The sequence below is a fragment of the Salmo trutta genome, chromosome 34 (genome assembly GCF_901001165.1).
Source record: "Salmo trutta chromosome 34, fSalTru1.1, whole genome shotgun sequence".
In the NCBI taxonomy this organism is placed as follows: domain Eukaryota; kingdom Metazoa; phylum Chordata; class Actinopteri; order Salmoniformes; family Salmonidae; genus Salmo; species Salmo trutta.
Genome location: NC_042990.1, coordinates 26,180,406 through 26,200,581, shown reverse-complemented (window position 1 = coordinate 26,200,581; position 20,176 = coordinate 26,180,406). Strand labels below are relative to the sequence as shown.

General features: G+C 42.9%; 2 protein-coding genes across 3 annotated transcripts; one reads left to right on the top strand and one right to left on the bottom strand.

Moving 5' to 3' along the window:
- Positions 1–4,843: 4,843 nt before the first annotated feature.
- LOC115173924 (trafficking protein particle complex subunit 3) lies at positions 4,844–10,937 on the bottom strand. Of its 2 annotated transcripts, none has more exons than XM_029732439.1 (5): positions 10,748–10,935; positions 9,983–10,080; positions 8,720–8,819; positions 6,783–6,965; positions 4,844–5,779 (listed from the first exon to the last, which is right to left on the bottom strand). In XM_029732439.1, exons 1-5 carry the CDS (start codon positions 10,787–10,789, stop codon positions 5,660–5,662), a joined length of 543 nt encoding a protein of 180 aa, XP_029588299.1. In that variant the 5' UTR covers positions 10,790–10,935; the 3' UTR covers positions 4,844–5,659. The 2 variants fall into 2 exon arrangements, with proteins under 2 accessions (XP_029588299.1, XP_029588300.1); XM_029732440.1 differs by lacking the exon at positions 4,844–5,779 and adding an exon at positions 5,838–6,117 and having other exon boundaries at positions 10,748–10,937.
- An 11-nt stretch (positions 10,938–10,948) lies between these two features.
- LOC115173923 (zinc finger protein OZF) lies at positions 10,949–19,825 on the top strand. Its single transcript, XM_029732438.1, has 2 exons — positions 10,949–11,226; positions 18,160–19,825. The coding sequence occupies exons 1-2, from the start codon at positions 11,052–11,054 to the stop codon at positions 19,482–19,484; spliced, it is 1,500 nt and encodes a 499-aa protein (XP_029588298.1). The 5' UTR covers positions 10,949–11,051; the 3' UTR covers positions 19,485–19,825.
- Positions 19,826–20,176: the final 351 nt, after the last annotated feature.

The window sequence follows — 20,176 nt, the reverse complement described above, 5'->3', positions numbered from 1 at the left end:
AGGAGAGAGGAGAGGGGAGGAGAGTGAGGAGAGGGAGAGGATAAAATATATAGAGAAATAAAGGGATAAGAGTGGTAAAGAAATAATGGTTTAAACCTGTATGATCATCAAAAGGAAAGCTCTCTTCTTTTCATACAGTCCTATTGAAAGGGGAAGAACAAAAGATTGGGAGGAAATTGGAACCAGAGGGATGGAAGCTAAGCAGCGAGCATCCAAAAAGCTGGGAAGAAAGAGAAAGAGGAAGAATAGAAACAACGTATCAGACGGGTTGGCCTCTGCAGCTCTAGCCAAACCATGGCTGTACCGGAGCTCACTCCTTATCTTACCTCTGACGCATACTAGATACAGTCAGACACTGCATGATAGCTTGTGATACTTTTTCATATAAGATCCATAGTTTCAATATTCTTTATTCTAACATATGGAGACAAAAAGGCAGCTTCTCAAATGGCACCATATGATATAATTACATATTAGAACATTAAAAATGTGTAATTTAATAGGATCTCTGTGCACTCTATTCCCTATACGAAAAAGGATGCCATTTTGGAAGCACACAAAATACCCTTCAAACACTGAACACTATTGAGTTGTTCCTAATCGTGTGACCTGACCAGAATAAACTCAGGGCCCTACATTAGGTCCACCAGGCTTTGAGGCCTGTGGGTTTGGAGTGGGTCTGTATCAGACTGTGGCCAACACTGAGACACATGAATACAGAGGAAATCAAACATGCATTCATCATTATCTGCTTTTTTCCATCAAAAATAAATTTGCACAAATGTCAGCATATTTGGTGTTTTTTGCTGGACAATCATCTCCGTCAACAAATGTCTCCCAACCATTGGCTCAATTGGTCATTTTTAGACACAAAATCTCTCTCTAGCCGACTGGTCGTACCCTTAGTCACCACAGTAAGATGATGATTCATCTCCCAAAATGCCTTGCAGGTGGAACTGTGTAGATTTCTGTGGTTTTTAGAACATAGCTACAGGCGTACATATAAGCAACGCTTGTTCATAACATATTAATAAGTAAATATGACAAAGAAAACTGGAAAACAGTCTCAGCAATGATTTATTTCTCACAGAAATAAAGGTGTGAATTCTGTACCATGTGGTTGAGATGAGCAACTCTCTCACTGTTTATTAGCAAAGCTCTGCAGGAAGTTGGTGTACAAAGAAAGCCATGTAGAGGGGGCGATTCTTCTTTTAAATCATGTCCCCAATGTACAGGGACAGACAGGGACCAGAAATCGGCCTGGGCATTTCTAACACACTGGCCCATTTGTTTCCTTGAGGCCCAGTTATTAGCCAAATAACGATAATTGTGTGGAAAACCCCCAATTTAGACCGGCCTACTGGCCTAAAGATGGCCAAGGCCATCTGTCATTTGCCTGAACTGCTATTTGGACAGTCGGTCTCTGCCTATGTACTCTAACAGTCAACTCAGACGATGACATCAGACATGCCTCTTCCCTCCACTTCCCTGCCAACTGTCTGAAATTCCGGGTCTGGGATTCCTTACGGAAACAAGCTGTTCCCTGTCTTAGTGCATCCTCTCCTTCCCTGAAACACACAGAGCGTCTTCCGGAATAATGTCCATACACTTGTCATCTCCCACCTCTCTCCACTGTCCAGACACAAGACACGCTCCGGAAAAGTCAGGAAAGCCAGGGATGCTTCAAGCCTACCTCACTTGAGAGAATGAGAGAACACTTTTCGTCATGCAAGCATCTGCAGCGTTCCCAGAGCTTCTCTGATATTCCCAGTGTTCCGATATTCCCAAAGCTGGGATCTTTTAAAATAATGTTTCTCCATCTCTAGACGGATAGACAGGACGGAATAGACAGGGCGGGATAGACAGGGCGGGATAGACAGGGCGGGATAGACAGGGTGGGATAGACAGGGCGGGATAGACAGGGCGGGATAGACAGGGTGGGATAGACAGGGTGGGATAGACAGGGCGTGATAGACAGGGCGTGATAGACAGGGCGGGATAGACAGGATGAATAGACAGGCTGGGATAGACAGGACGGGATAGACAGGATGAATAGACAGGCTGGGATAGACAGGACGGGATAGACAGGGCGGGATAGACAGGGCGGGATAGACAGGGCGGGATAGAGAGGACGGGATAGACAGGGTGGGATAGACAGGGCGTGATAGACAGGGCGGGATAGACAGGGCGGGATAGACAGGATGAATAGACAGGCTGGGATAGACAGGACGGGATAGACAGGGCGGGATAGACAGGGCGGGATAGACAGGGCGGGATAGAGAGGACGGGATAGACAGGGTGGGATAGACAGGGCGTGATAGACAGGGCGGGATAGACAGGGCGGGATAGACAGGATGAATAGACAGGCTGGGATAGACAGGACGGGATAGACAGGGCGGGATAGACAGGGCGGGATAGACAGGGCGGGATAGAGAGGACGGGATAGACAGGGTGGGATAGACAGGGCGTGATAGACAGGGCGGGATAGACAGGGCGGGATAGACAGGATGAATAGACAGGCTGGGATAGACAGGGCGGGATAGACAGGGCGGGATAGACAGGGCGGGATAGAGAGGACGGGATAGACAGGGTGGGATAGACAGGGCGTGATAGACAGGGCGGGATAGACAGGGCGGGATAGACAGGATGAATAGACAGGCTGGGATAGACAGGGCGGGATAGACAGGGCGGGATAGACAGGGTGGGATAGACAAGGCGTGATAGACAGAATGGAGGGGTAGAGAGGTGGTGGAGGAAGGATGGGATATTCAATAATATAGGCCAGCACAGGGACATCCATGTGCTAGCTAGGCCTTTTCTGTCACAGCATGTTGTTCTCCATGTGTTTCCCATAAAGACCCTATGGAAGTGTTTAGCCAGTTGAAAGCAGATCGGGGTGCATCGTCTCAGGTCTGCAACATTTTCTACTTGTTTGTCCAGGGCTGTCCTAGTAAAGTTTATTGAAAAAATATAGTGAGCTACGTGAAGAATTAAGTGTGTAACACGTGAACAAATTGTGTGTGTGGGATATGAATGATGGGGAGGCTCTCTCGCTCCTGCATGTGTTTCTCTGTGCTGTTTAACAAGCATAAGACATACAGACAGAGAGACAGGGGGGGGGGAATACTCTTATCTCAGATACACAGCTCTTACCCTGAGCTTCACAGACCCTAACGACCAAAGATAAAGTGATGTAACACATCCGATTGTTGCTCGGGTCAGAGAGTGAGGACAGAAGTGTGTGCGCTCCTGTGTCCTGAGTGCATGTCTGTGCACACGCTCCTGTGTCTTGCATGTGAGCGCTTGTGTGTGTGTGTGTGTGTGTGTGTGTGTGTGTGTGTGTGTGTGTGTGTGTGTGTGTGTGTGTGTGTGTGTGTGTGTGTGTGTGTGTGTGTGTGTGTGTGTGTGTGTGTGTGTGTGTACACACACACACACGCTCCTAAATTCCTGGGAGCATGTGGAAGAGTGATACAGGTTTTCTCACAGCAACAGTCCACAGTATCCCAGCTGTAAATCCCCCTGGTACACGGCTCTAATTCTGCCAAATGATTTACATGGAACGTCTGCACAAAACCATTTCCTCCCTGCTCGCCATCCAATATACACATTATAGACCTACAAAATGTATATATATGTGGGTGTAAACTGGAGCAAGAGCTCTTTAGAGGACGAGGGGCTTACTTCACACTGACAGTCCTCACAGTGTGTCCACTTTCCACTGTTTATCCTCTCTAACGTCTCCGATTCCAGGCGGGAGAGTGGATATAGGATTTATTTAGTTAGTAATGAAGGACTGCCCCTTCCCTGGAGGTTGGAAAGCACACATTGATTGTATCAAACCTATTTTGAACTATCTACAGTATTTTGGAATATTGTAGAATAAGTATCGGTCTTTCTGTCTGTGGGGAAGTTGTTTTACTGTTATCATACATTTAATACTCATTATGTGCAGAGCAACCTACATATTCAAACCTCATCCCTATCGTTCAATAACAAAAATACCTGAATCAAAGCTATAGGTAAAAGCTGCCTTTTGGCAAAGATCTAGGATCATCTAACCCACCCCGAATCATAAGCTTTACCATTAAAGAGGTTAACAGAAATTGATCTTAGATCAGTGTCTAAGGGGAAACTTCATCATACTCTTAAAATGAGAGTGACCTGCAGAGGGAAATGTTTTTGGAGTGTCAGAGTGTTGGGGAATGCAATGCCCACAGCGACCTCTGGTGGTTACTGTCTGTAGGAACACCACAGAACAATATGTTTGTGTGTGTGTGTGTGTGTGTGTGTGTGTGTGTATAGCCAGCCCTGTGTGCTCTGCTGTGATTGACGAGGTGAGCGGTTTGCCTCAACAAGCGATTGTGTTGGTGACTCCTGGATGATGTCAGTTACGGGCAGAATGGACCTCTGGTCTTTAATGACAACTTGTCCTGCTAGCCCAGTCCAAACACCCCACCCACTCACTCACACACACACCCCTGTTCCAGACAGCCGTTATAAAGTGGCTGTTCCTAAAACATGGCTGTCAGACACACACACATCCTGACTGTTTCCATGAAGCCTGAACTAACATCTGAGCCTTTAGGTCTGTGTAATTGTTGTTTGACTGGACTAAGCAGCTCCAGAGGAATAACTGCCTCAGTGCACTGGGGAAGGGTGTGACACTTCATTACGTGGGTGAAGAGACCTGCACCAGGTTAACATGGAACACAGGTCCTACTATGTACCCTCATGGACACACGCACACATCCAACATGTGTTTTCTACCAGCTTTAGCTGTAATATGTCATTAATAAACTCAACAGATTGACGTATCAGCCTACTTAAATGAACATTGCCATACATGTGGCTGTATCTTTTTTATTTACTTAATGCTTAGATGACACAACAAATAAAGATCTTATACACAGACATTAACAGAACCTCAATGATCTTATATTTTTAAAAAAAGACTAAATGTCAAAACAAAACTTAACATGTCAAAATCTGGTCCACCGTGTACAACACAATTGACTTGGTAGTGAAACCATTACATCACTTGGTAGTGAAACCATCCCATTCCATTCAGTGATATAAATTGATGCGAAATTGATTAAATTAACAGAATTTAAAATCAAAAACATTTCCATTTGTAACAGGCCAGGAGCTTTTCCTGACTACTTTCACTAGACAATATCTAAGGGACAACCTTTTTCTCAGAAATTAACATATGTGATGAAGTGGCCAAGGAGTTCCTCATCCCAGGAGCAGAGATTAAAGGGGAAAGGTCAGGGGTCATATGAGCAGACATTAAAGGTCAAGGATCATAGTTCAGCAGAAGTCCTTCCATAAACCAAACGGTGCATCTCAAAGGCCAAGTCCTCTCCTTCCCTTAGTTTAACTCCCATCTATCCATCCATTATCTTTACACCAGTGCAGATGAAGGGAAGGAGACAAGGAGAGGAAGATAGAATACATTTGAGACACGCCCAAGGACTTAATTTCCTTGTCTCCATTCTTTTAGTCTCTCAGTGAAGGGTTACCCAATACCTCTTTCTCTCCCTCCCTCTCTCTCTCTCTCCCTCCCTCTCTCCGTACCCCCCTGAGTGACATCAGATTCAGGATGGATTGGAGAGCAAGAGGAGAGGTGGAGGTTTCTCTCTCTCACTGTGTGTTTCTCTCACTCATCCCCAGCCGGTAGGTTCTCTTCCATTCTCTTGATGAACTTCATGCGGATCTCTGTGACATTGTCTCCTCTCAGAGTGTCCTGAGAAAACTTCACATCCACTGCCATCTGCACCTTATAGGGGGAAGAGAGAGGAGATATTAGAAAACTTCACATCCACTGCCATCTGCACCTTATAGGGGGAAGAGAGAGGAGATATTAGAAAACTTCACATCCACTGCCATCTGCACATTATAGGAGGAGAGGAGATATTAGAAACCTTCACATCCACTGCCATCTGCACCTTATAGGGGGAAGAGAGAGGAGATATTAGAAAAATTCACATCCACTGCCATCTGCACCTTATAGGGGGAAGAGAGAGGAGATATTAGAAAACTTCACATCCACTGCCATCTGCACATTATAGGAGGAGAGGAGATATTAGAAAACTTCACATCCACTGCCATCTGCACCTTATAGGGGGAAGAGAGAGGAGATATTAGAAAAATTCACATCCACTGCCATCTGCACCTTAGGGAGAGAGAGGAGATATTAGAAATGAAAGGGTAAATAGAGAACTATTCTCATGAGACATGAACATAACATAAATCACACAAATTAAATTTTCACACTACCATGCTCTGATATTTTAATTTCACATGGTCCTATTCAGCACGGTTCTAACAACTATGGTGAATACGTAACCAGACCAGCACAGTGCAGCTTTGTTAGGCTCGGCTTGTCTCAATAGTGTGAAAAAGCCTAAAGAAGCTCGCTCTATCTTTACTATCTCCAGAGCTTCTCGGAGCACCCCACACAGCAGGTTGGAGTACACACCATACACACACACACACCCTCCCTCCTTACCATCTCCAGAGCTCCTCGGAGCACCCCACACAGCAGGTTGGAGTACACACACACACACACACACACCCTCCCTCCTTACCATCTCCAAAGCTCCTCGGAGCACCCCACACAGCAGGTTGGAGTACACACCATACACACACACACACACACACACACACACACACACACCCTCCCTCCTTACCATCTCCAAAGCTCCTCGGTGCACCCCACACAGCAGGTTGGCGTACACACCATACACACACACACACACCCTCCCTCCCTCCCTCCTTACCATCTCCAAAGCTCCTCGGAGCACCCCACACAGCAGGTTGGAGTAGACCAAGGAACTGTGGTTGTCAGGCAGCTCTACAAAGTCCACTAGGGGGTTACTCTCCAGGATGAGGGAGAACTCGTCTCCCGCCGGGCTCCAGTTGGTCACACTGGGGGTGATGCCCAGGTACATCTTAAACGCCACCTGTTGGAATACACATACAATCACACGATGCTGTTAATGTTACTGTTACAATGGTGTTACATGTACTGTATTCATAATGGAACAGAGACCATCACTCTCATACAAGATTAATCACTGAATGCCGACACTTAGACATTATCATGTTTTATATTGAGAGAGTGTTGAACAGGCCAGGGTGTGTAAAATCTTTCCTTACCAGGAACTCCCCCTTGTCAAGATAATCAGCGATCAAGTCACTAGTTGTTAGCCAATATCAACGCTTGCTAGCAAGCTGTTGTGCAGTCGCGTCGCTGAAATCTGAATTAACTGGGAACATTTTCAACTGGTCTCTAGCTCCGTCATCCAGGGACTGGTGTCCCAAAATAATCTTAAGGTTAAGTTCCTCGTTAGAACCTTTGTGGGAGCATCGTTACATCAAAACGATCGTTAGTAAAGTTGCACTTGAAAACACTTTATTTAGCGACTGCCTCAGACCACTCGTAGAACAGCTAAGTGCATTGTTAGATGCTTTTATTGCCCTTCCACACCACTTTATACACAGAAGATCTCTGCTAAACATAGAATCAAGCTGTTTATCTGTTTCTCTGTGACCGCCGATAACTTCGTAACGAAGTTGACTACAAATACAAAGTTGCCAATGTCTTTGATATTGAACAAGCGAAGGATAAAAAGATGATTCAAATGAAAACCGAGATGACTATAGGCTACATAATCATTAGAATAAGCCGCCTCAATATTTGCAGCCATAAGCTGTATCTCTCTACGAGCTGATCCGTGGTCAGTATTTTGGATCTTCGGCCATGGTAGGAACGATGCATTGTTAAAACCCTTCTATGCCTAAGTTGCATTGCTATCGGGAAACTGGGCCCAGAATGCTAAGTTGCTGAGTGTCTCCATGAACATGTCTGGTCACTGATAGCTAGGTTGCTGATTATCTCGGCTTACAGATCATCATCTAGACCAATATTCCATACTACTGCCTTCCATATAACTGAACCATAGGCCTACAATGCAAGATTACACCTGTAAAACGACTTAGCAGAACTGTTAGAACAGACAGAGTGCTCTATATGGTTAATTTCATTTCAACCACAAGATAGGAGAAGTGGTTTTGTGCTTAACAAAGTCTGCAGTGGTTTGGTATCGGGCCTGCTGTTCAACAGTTTACCAATGTAACGTACAGCAGACTACTGTCTGACCACATAGTCAAAGGCACAAGCGTGTGTGTATGTGTATGTGTGTGTGGTGTCATCCCTTCAGTGTGAACTAATATATTTGGCCGAAGGGTTGTGTTTCACCCTAGGTGTAGGTTGACCGTGCGGCCCAGACTACTGTATAACAAAGACAAGAAGCAGTGGGGAACATGAGCTCACACACACACACGGGGCTGAGGCTAGTTGGCTTTGCGGTGAAATAGCTGGGATGCTTCCCTACCTGTGTGAGTGCAGAGAAATGAAAAGCAGTAGAGAGGAGCTATGAAAGCTAAGAAACTATGCAGACTACTGCAGGTTGGAGTACAAATTCCAGACACTGACTCTCACTCTCTAACTCAGTCAACCTCTTTCTCTCCCTCCCTCTTTTTACCAGCTCTCTCCCTCTCCCAGATCTCAATCTCTCACGCTCTTCTTCCTTGTCCCCCTCTTTCTTTCTCTCCCTGTCCTTTCTCTCTTCATCTCACTCTTCCCCCTCTCCTCTCTCCTTTCTGGGAGCGTTCCAAGGACACGCTCCGATGGGGACGTCCCCGAGCCAACTACCTTAGCAATGACATCGGCCGTTTCTCGGAAATCCTGACACCTCCCAACGCTGGAGCGTGCCAAGAAGTCCTCGATGAGACGCACTCCGATATTGTATCCCCTGGAAAAAAAACAAAAGAGTGGGAAAAGAGTGAGTAAAGGAGAATGAGTGCTAAATGCTAGACAAATCAAATTTTATTTGTCACATTCACATGTTTAGCAGATGTTATTGCGGGTGAAGCGAAATGTTTGTTTCTAGCTCCAACAGTGCAGTAATATTTAACAATTCACACAACCTAAAGGTAAAAGAATGGAATTAAGGAATATATAAATATTAGGATGAGCAATGTCAGAGTGGAATAAACAAAAATACAGTATATACACACACATGAGATGAGTAAAGCAAAAATATGTAAACATTATTAAAGTGACCACTTCAGAGCAGAAATTCCACATCTCCTGTAAAGATTTCAGACATGTACACTGGCTTAGTCAGACCTCAACACAGAGCTGAAAGAAAGGGGGGGGGGGAAATATAGAGAGCAATAGAGAAGCATCTGGACCCTAAAGGAGTCAGATGAGATCCTCACCTGAATTAACCATATTTGGGGCAGACCATGCTAGAGTTGGTATATTAGTTAAGCCAAGAGCAGAATACCTTCACAGGCCATATCACACAAGCCCCATCTCTCAGCCTCTCAGACTTAAAAGATTCCTTTGCCATTTTATTACTTTGGAAAAGTTAACTACACCTTCAAGGTTTCTAAGCCAGCATAGACCTTTACTAGACAGCACCAAATTATTCACAATGGGTACACCCTCCCTTCCCCCCTTTCAAATTCTGTTCCTCAAAAGAGGAGGGGATGGAGCCAGTGAATTCCAGGAGACGTTTAGAAAGCGAAGAAGACTCCTAACATGGATGTGTGAAAGGTGATTACTGCCCTGGTTACGGACCACCTGTTACATCTCACACACACATTAAATCACTAGTCTACTGGTGACAAGTTTTAGAGGGATGGAGAATTTGCCAGTGTGGTGTAGGTTGATGGGAAACATCAGAGGCCGAAAGCGGTAGCACCACTTTGTCCATTTGCAGCGTAAAGGATAAACTGAAAATGAAACAGAGGAGTGGCAGAATTTACAGGTTAAGAGCAAAACAGTGCACATCTCACACACACACACACACACACACACACACACACCTCAATTATTCTCCTTGTTTCCTTTCCTTGATCATGTATAAATGAGAGGACTGAGCAGAACGTTTATTGAGAAGAGACTCACATCTTATCCAGCTGTTTGTTGACCTCCTCGTCGTTCTCATAGTCCTTACACAGCTGGGTTACCAGGGCCCCGTATGTCAGTGTGAACAGCTCTGCGTTCTACAAGAGAGGAAGAGAGACATGAAAAGAAAGGGAGAAATAAAAACGTACCTGTCAGCACCCCCTGGTGTAACAACCTCAAAACAACAGACATCTTTTATTGATTCAAAGACAGTGAATCATTTATTGTATTGCAGATGCAGCACTTCCATAAATTAATCCAGCCTGACTAAATTATGTAGACTTGGTTCAGGTACCTACCATAAAGACAAGTACCAATATCATACGGCATATTATGACTTGCCAATTGCCATCCATGCCAGGGTAATAGTTAATATGCTTAGCAAATGCAAAAGGTAGTTACGCCTGAATAGTCTCTTTTTTAACACTTACTGTCATTTTGGTAGTTAGCTAACTTGCAGTGACTGAGCGTGTCTGCCATCTCACTAGCTAGCTAATGAAATACTAGCTAACTAGCTAGCAGGGTAGCTTCCTGTATTTGTCATTCGTTGATTTCTCACTTAATATCTAAATTGCACTACAGCTAAGCTAATATGTCCTTATTACCTTATCAAAACACGCATTATCAGATCAACATAATAAACCGTTTTTTGGAGGTTAATAAAAGGCAGCTTGTCGTCTAAATTAGCCACCAAGCGTTAGCTTGTTTACTAACTACCTAGCATTAATTGAGTAGCCGAATGCTAAGCAGAACGCGACTCCTTACCATCTTTTTGCTATCTGTGGTTCGGTTGGATTGCCTTGACATAGTGTATTGGGTTACAGGCTTGTAAAGATGACTGGGTATTTATCCTTTATTTATTTGTTTCTTTGAAAGCGTCCCCGTGATCTATTTTCTGTATCAGCTGTCAAACACCCAACTTCCTAAACACAAGTTGGAACCGGAAGCAGCGTAGGATTATGGGAAATAGCAGCACCATTATCATCATCTGGAATACATTTTCTAACTCTGGTGAAAAAATAAGTAGCTAGCAAAACACAAAGAAATCTCGACGTTCATACCTCTCAAAATGTCTAAACTGGCATTGTTCAATGTGTATATTACTGAACGGCTAACAGCGGTGGCTGTGGAGATAGCCGGGGTGGTAGAGAGAACAATAACAGAATACCAGGAAGAAATCTCTCGTTCAAAGGAGGAGAACGAACGTCTTCGACGTCTGCTGGATTTCAAACTGCATAGAACAGGTTTGTTTCGATTTACATCAAACGAAGCGGGTAGTTAGTTACTGATATAAAGACCCACTGCTTGCTCTGTTGTACTTGAATTCGCTAACTTGAATCAGCAGTATTTGGGGATTTATCCAACTGTAAACAAAACAAATTTTATTGCATGAGTTTCAAAGGACTATGGATAGGCCCAGTAATGTAGTAAACGAGTCGAATCCCAAGACCCTATCAACCAAGTCCAGGGCCTTTAATTATCGAGTCTCTTCCCAGTGAGCAAAATGATGTTGAAAATGCTTATTTTATACGTATTTTCCATACATCGAAATAGGTAAACATTTTGTTATGAATGAAAGTTGAAAATATGTATTTTCCGGATGTTGAAAACACTTATTTTCCTGGAGAAAGACTTCATTTACGGACGTTGAAAATGCGTAATTTACGGACGTTGAAAACACATATTTTAAAGACGTTGAAAATACATATTTTACAGACATTGAAAATATGTATCTTACAGATGTTGAAAATACTTATTGTTTTTATAGCCACATTTTAAATGTACATGCATTCACTTATATCCACTTCATTTTTTTCTAACGCTTTTAAAACACTGAAGCCAAACATGGAAACTATTTCTACAACTTCATCTGTGCTAGCGCATAATCATAATTAATATGCGTGCCACTAGAAATATCTGCATTAGCATGTTTCTGTAAGCTGATACATCATGACAAAATACATAATATTACTGTCCTGCTAATGTGCTGGACCTTGTAGACTAAACTGCCTAGAAAAACCCCATAACTTATCCAAATGGTTGCCCAATCAGGCAGGCAAGATTAAATCAAAGTTTATTTGTCACTTGCGCCGAATACAACTGGTGTAGACTTTACAGTGAAATGCTTACTACAGGCTCTAACCAATAGTGCAAAAAAAGGTATTAGGTGAACAATAGGTAACCCACTGTTCTTAGGCCGTCATTGTAAATAAGAATTTGTTCTTAACTGACTTGCCTAGTTAAATAAAATAATAAATAGTCATTTAGGCAGGTTACCTTAGTTACCCTGCCACACCTGGCAAGCATCGGAGCCGGTGTGGTACGATTTGATCTTAGTCCTGTATTGATGCTTTGCCTGTTTGATGGTTCGTCGGAGGGCATAGCGGGATTTTTTATAAGCCTCCCGGTCCTTGAAAGCGGCAGCTCTACCCTTTAGCTCAGTGCGAATGTTGCCTGTAATCCATGACTTCTGGTTGGGGTATGTACATACAGTCTCTGTGGGGACGACGTCATCGATTCACTTATTGATGTAGCCAGTGACTCCTCAATGCCATCGGAGGAATCCCGGAACATATTGCAGTCTGTGCTAGCAAAACAGTCCTGTAGTGTAGCATCCTCGTCATCTAACCACTTTCGTATTGAGCGAGTCACTGGTGCTTCCTGCTTTAATTTCTGCTTGTAGGCAGGAATCAGGAGGATAGAATTCTGGTCAGATTTGCCAAATGGAGGGCGAGGGAGAGCTTTGTACTCGTCTCTGTGTGTGGAGTAATGGTGGTCCAGAGGTAGTTTTTTTTCCCTCTGGTTGCACATTTAATATGCTGATAGAAATTAGGTAAAACTGATTTAAGTTTCCCTGCATTAAAGTCCCCGGCCACTAGGAGCACTGCCTCTGGATGTGCGTTTTCCTGTTTGCTTATGGCCTTATACAGCTCATTGAGTGTGGTTTTAGTGCCAGCATCGGTCTGTTGTGGTATGTAGTAGAGGTCGACCGATTAATCGGAATGGCCGATTTAATTAGGGTCGATTTTCATGCTGTCATAACAATCGGTAATCGGCATTTTTGGACACCGATTGTGGCCGATTACATTGCACTCTACGAGGAGACTGCATGGCAGGCTGACTACCTGTTACGCGAGTGCAGCAAGAAGCCAAGGTAAGTTGCTAGCTAGCATTAAACTTATCTTATAAAAACAATCAATCTTAACATAATCACTAGTTAACTACACATAGTTGATAATATTACTAGTTTATCTAACTTGTCCTGCGTTGCATATAATTGATGCGGTGCCTGTTCATTTCTCATCGAATCACAGCCTACTTCACCAAACTGGTGGTGATTTAACAAGCGCATTCGCGAAAAAAGAACTGTCGTTGCACCAATGTGTACCTAACCATAAACATCAATGCCTTTCTTTAAAATCAATACACAAGTATATATTTTTAAACCTGCATAGTTAGTTAATATTGCCTGCTAACATTAATTTATTTTAACTAGGAAAATTGTGTCACTTCTCTTGCGTTCCGTACAAGCAGTGTCAGGGTATATGCAGCAGTTTGGGCCGCCTGGCTCGTTGCGAACTGTGTGAAGACCATTTCTTCCTAACAAAGACCGTAATTAATTTGCCAGAATTGTACATAATTATGACATAACATTGAAGGTTGTGCAGTGTAACAGCAATATTTAGACTTAGGGATGCCACCCGTTAGACAAAATACGGAACGGTTCCGTATTTCACTGAAAGAATAAACGTTTTGTTTTCGAAATGATAGTTTTCGGATTTGACCATATTAATGACCTAAGGCTCATATTTCTGTGTGTTATTATAATTAAGTCTATGATTTGATAGAGCAGTCTGACTGAGCGGTGGTAGGCAGCAGCAGGCTCGTAAGCATTCATTCAAACAGCACTTTCGTGCATTTACCAGCAGCTCTTCGCTGTGCTTCAAGCATTGAGCTGTTTATGACTTGAAGCCTATCAACTCCCGAGATTAGGCTAGTGTAACCGATGTGAAATGGCTAGCTAGTTAGCGGGGTGCGCGCCAATAGCGTTTCAATCGGTGACGTCACTCGCTCTGAGACCTTGAAGTAGTTGTTCCCCTTGCTCTGCAAGGGCCGCGGCTTTTGTGGAGCGATGGGTAACGATGCTTCGAGGGTGGCTGTTGTCTGTGTCCCTGGTTCGAGCCCAGGTAGGGACGAGGAGAGGGACGGAAGCTATACTGTTACACTGGCAATACTAAAGTGCCTATAAGAACATCCAATAGTCAAAGGTATATCAAATACAAATGGTATATAGAGAAATAGTCCTATAATTCCTATAATAACTACAATCTAAAACTTCTTACCTGGGAATATTGAAGACTCATGTTAAAAGGAACCACCAGCTTTCATATGTTCTCATGTTCTGAGCAAGGAACTTAAACGTTAGCTTTTTTTACATGGCACATATTGCACTTTTACTTTCTTCTCCAACACTTTGTTTTTGCATTATTTAAACCAAATTGAACATGTTTCATTATTTATTTGAGGCTAAATTGATTTTATTGATGTATTATATTAAGTACAAATTAGTGTTCATTCAGTATTGTTGTAATTGTCATTATTACAAATAAATGAATAAATAAATAGGCCGATTTAATCGGCATCCGCTTTTTTGGTCCTCCAATAATCGGTATCGGTATCGACATTGAAAAATCATAATCGGTCGACCTCTAGTATGTAGACAGCTAATATGCATAGCCCCCCCGTGTCTTACCAGAGGCTGCTGTTCTATCCTGCCGATAGTGTATAACACGCCAGCTGTATGTTATTCATGTCGTCGTTCAGCCACGACTCGGTGAAACATAGGATATTACAGTTTTTAATGTCCTGTTGGTAGGATATACGTGCTTTCAGTTCGTCCCATTTTTTTTCCCAGTGATTGAACATTAGCTAGCAGTACGGAGGGAAAAGGCAGATTAGCTATCTCTTTCCTCGAAATATCAGTTTCTCAAGCGAATGACAGGGATGTGTGCCTGTTCGGGTGTTTGGAGTATATCCTTCCCGTCCCGACTCATTAAAGAAAAACTCTTTGTCCAATTTGAGGTGAGTAATCGCTGTTCTGATGTCCAGAAGCTCTTTTCGGTCATAAGAGACGGTAGCAGCAACATTGTGTACAAAATAAGTTACGAACAACGTGAAAAAAACAAACAAAATAGCATGGTTTGTTAAGAGCCAGTAAAACAGCAGGCATCCCCTCCGGCACCATCAGAACGGCCTACACCATATGAGTGGCCTGCTAATGTACCTTTCTGGACCTTCTAAACTGTTGAGAATAGACCAGTGGAGGCTTCTGAGTGGAGGAAGGCTCATAATAATGGCTGGAATGGAGTCCATGGAATGGTATCAAACATATGGTGGTTGATACCATTCCATTGACTCCATTCCAGCCATTACTATGAACCGTCCTCCCCTCAGCAGCCTCCACTGGAATAGACCCACACTGCTCCAAATGGTTGCATAATCAGGCCTAGGCTGTTGGCCTATGCAGTTATTTCAGCATGAAACAAAACACTAGGTTTGAGTGAGCAGTTATTCAAATTAGCCTACATTATTATTATTATTATTATTTTTTACATTTGAGTCATTTCACAGATGCTCTTTCCAGAGCGACTTACGGTAGGTAGTGAGTGCATACATTTTCATACTTTATGGTACATCATTGAAGTTTACATCCTATGGACAATAATGACTAATTTGATAACAATAATAAATTCCTCATTGCACTGTTGTTGTTGTAGCCCAGGTATAATAATTTCCTTGTCTAAAAATCTAGGCCTAATCAATATTGGAGCTTTGCATGCCCGGGGACCACAGAGCGCAACCTGGAGGAACGGACTACAGAGCTGTCATTTCAAAATCTGTTCATTTATTTTTCTTGCACTTTGTCAGGTAAATATTTGGCCTATAACCCTAATATTTAGCTAATAAATACCTAATATCTAGCTAATATTTAGCTTCATACTGCACATCACAAGTCTCTCTCTTCCAGCTATTCCTATGCGCAACAGACTATAGGCTACACATGCCTCTCCGCAAAAGGCCATTCCTCTTCTGGTGAAATCCCAGGAAAAGCTATAGGCTACAAAAGCAACAGGACATTTATTTAGAGACTTTTTTTAATACTAGGTCTAATAGCCTATTTGGGGAAAGAAGCATGCTTGCTCTTGTTAATTGCTGGAAATATGACAAATAGTTGCACAGGACATACAGAGATAAGCACAGTGAAAAATAAGACCCACAGGAATTGACAACCATGATCAAAATGGAAATCCCTTGCAAACCACAATGGCATGCTGTAAAAGATGCACAGGCTAAACGGCATTTGTTGTTGCTACATTTAAATACAAGTAACTATATTATTTTCATTAGGTCTACATTAACATTGAAGTATTATTTTCAGTTGTTACTATGACAAGGAACACACCCTGAAATCACAGAATGGTCTGAACCAGTATTTGTGCGATAGAGACCTCATGAAAGGTCTTGTTACCACCTTATTAATAGTAAATGTGCAGTAGGGTGCCTTGATCAGTTGATTGACAGGTGTAGTGTGGCTGCTTACCAGCGTTTTATAGTTATGTAGCCTATAGTTAGTTTATCGTTATAGTTATTGGCTTGGTGGATGGCCCGGGCCTTAACTCTGACACAACACAACTTACATTATTATCACAACAGAACTAGCCTACTGGTAAGTCTAGCTAACGTTAGCGAACTTGAATGAAGTAAAATTATACTTATTTGTTTACTTGGCTTTAATACTCTGTAAATTGACTCTTTTTCAAATAATTTACCCTGGCAAGTTTAGGGAAGTAAAGCGGAAGTCGAATCCATCACTTCCTTTGTTTGGCTGTTCCCATAGCAATATTAGAAAATGAGGTGTATACATGTCAATGAAGAAAGCATTATGTCACATTCAACATTGTTTTTTTTTTATTCCACTTAAAATAGGAAAACTGACCAAACTGAAGACTGCAGTGTTCAAAGTAATCCAACCTACAGAATAAACCAACAGACCACTTCAACTACAATAACATTCTTAGTAACAGTTACATACATTTTTTTCTTGCTATGACTGTGATATGTTGTTTATCTACCTTAGTTTAATGCACTGACTAAGTCGCTCTGGATAAGAGCGTCTGCTGAATGACCAAAATGTTTTTAAAAAACGAAGAAAACGGGGTATTATTCTAATGAGCTCCACCCTAAACAAGTACACATTTGGTCGGTCCGGATCAGACCAAAGCCTAGACGTCTATGATTCATTCAGATGCGTTTCACACGTTTCAGCAGCACAGTTCAGTAGAGTACAGTAAAGTAGAGTTTAATTCAGTAGAGTACATTGTACAATACTCTACTTTACTGTACTCTGTGCTCTACTGTATTGTACTCTGTTGTACTGTGCTGTCAACTTGTGAAACACAGATGTCTATGATTGGTTCAGATTTAGACGGGCTGGTGCGTGGACATTGAACTGTCTTTTACTGTCTTGCACATTGGTAAGGCTAGCAGCAAATAAAGTAGCTATTTGACATTTGCTGTTGTAGCTAGCATGTTGAATAATGCAAGGGAGAGCGAATTTCTGACAACAAAGTCACCACTGGTCAAGTCCGAATTGAGTCATGAAAATCGTGTTCTGGACTTGAGTACTACAACACTGGATAGGCCTATGTTATTTAAATAAAAATTGTTCAAATATGTATTGATCAGGCCTCCTGAGTGGCACAGCAGTCTAAGGCACTGCATTGCAGTGCTTGAGGCGTCACTACAGAACCGGGTTCGATCCCCTGCTGTCTCGCAGCCGGCCACAACCAGGAGACCCATGAGGCGGCGCACAATTGGCCCTGCATCGTCTGGCCGGGATGTCTTTGTCCCATCGCGCAGTAGCGACTCTTGTGGCGGGCCGGGCACATGCAGTGTGTCAAGAAGCTGTACGGCTTGGCAGTGTCGTGTTTCGGAGGAAGCACGGCTCTTGACCTTCGCCTCTCCTGAATCCGTACGGGAGTTGCAGCGATGGGACAAGACTGTAGCTACCAATTTGGATATCACGAAATTGGGGAGAAAAGTGGTAAAAAGTAAATAAATAAAATACTAATGTGTATTGATCACATATTTATCCCTTTCCCCACTTTTTTTTCTAGACCCCCAGCAGCTCACGCTCCCAGTCTCTGAAGAGGAGAAACCCCCTGAGCGGCAGCACGGTGAGCAGAAGTGGGGCCCCAATCTGGGGCAGAAGGACCCAGAATCCACACAGATTAAAGATGAACAAGAGGAAATCGGGACAAATCAGGAGGAAGAGCAGCTTGAAAAGCTAGAATCTGATACCAACGACTCCATATTCACTGTCTTTGAGGAAAGAGACAGTAACCCACCTTATCCGCCCTATCAAATGGATTTCTCAAGCCACACTTTCGAAAGCAAAGAGGATGATGTGTTATGCATCCTCATTCCTAAAGAGATCAAAACTGAGCCTGATGGAGAGGACTACACAGTATCAGAAGCAACCAGTGCCTCTCAGTCCCTATCAGAAGGATATCTAGGCTGTTCTGCAGCTCAGAGTGAAAACAGCGGAAGTGACAACGAGGTTGAGAGTGGGGGACAACCGTCAGGGTCAAAGCCACTGGAATCATCCAGAAAATGGGCAAAGAAAGAACTAAGCTTCCATACCGTTGCTGGAGGCAGGGCAATCACAAATGCTTCTCCTTATTGTTGCAAATTGTGTGGAAGTACATTTGTGTACATTGGTCCTTTAGTTAACCATGTGAAAAATGTACACACAAAGCATACGAAAATGTGCGGTGTGTGTGAAGAAGTCTTTGAGTCCATGGCAAGTCTGACAGATCACCTGCAAACCCACATAAAAGCAACACGTACTTGTAATGTTTGTGGCAAATGCTTCCCTAGTGATGCTAATCTGAGAACCCACATGGTGTCTCACACAGGGGAGAAACAGTATCAATGCAAAGAATGTGGGAAATGCTTCAAAACTAAGGGATATATGAAATTGCATATGAGACTGCACACTGGGGAGAAACCATTTCAGTGCAAAGAATGTGGAGAAAGTTTCACTTGTAATGGATACTTGAAAGCACATATGAAGTTCCACACAGGGGAGAAATCATATCGGTGTAAGGACTGTGGGCAAGACTTTGACCAGAAGACACAACTGGAAACGCATATGTGGACTCACAGAGGTGAGAAACCACATGGTTGCAAGCAGTGTCCCAAAAGCTTCAAGCGTAAGGAAGAACTGACCAGACACACAGCGGTTCACACAGGAGAGAGACCTTTCAAGTGCACTGTGTGTGGACATTGCTTTGCCACCCCAGGCAACCTGACACAACACCTGACCACTCACTCTGGAGAGAAACCGTATCGGTGCAAATTCTGTGGCAGATGCTTTAGAAATAATCCACTACTTAAAAGTCACCTGAGGAACCGTCACAAATTTCATGAAAGTGCCTGATTCTCAGAAGATTACTTAAAGGACAAGTTAACTTTTTTACAACCAAATCTCTATTTTTGATGTAAATAGCATGTTCTTGAAGAGTACAGACACCTTTTTTGTGATTTTGCATGTTTTTGAGAAACTTAACACAAACGGCAAATCACTTCCTCATCCTCGTGTAGTATGCAGTCCCTAAAAAAGCAGGAACAAAGGCTCCGAAAACACCCAAATGTGTACTTTTAGTTCATTTCGAACTTTATACACAATGTTATATTACCTTGCGCGAGTCATTTCCCTCATCCAGCTGTTCCATTTTCTGTGTAGCCTGCTGCTACATAACTGCCAAAATAAAGGAAAAACCAACATAAAGCATCTTAATATGGCATTGGGCCACCACGAGCCACCAGAACAGCTTCTATGCTCCTTGGCATAGATTCTACAAGTGTCTGGAACTTCCTGTGTGGAAGCACCCCATGCTTTCAATATCAAATCAAATTTTATTGGTCACATACACATTTAGCAGATGTTATTGCGGGTGTAGCAAAATGATTGTGCTCCTAGCTCCAACAGTGCAGTAGTATCTAAAAATGATTCACAATAATACACACATCTAAAAGTTAAATCGTGGAATTTAGAAATACATAAATATTAGATCAAGCAATGTCGGAATGGCATTGACTAAAATAGAATAGAATACAGTATACATATGA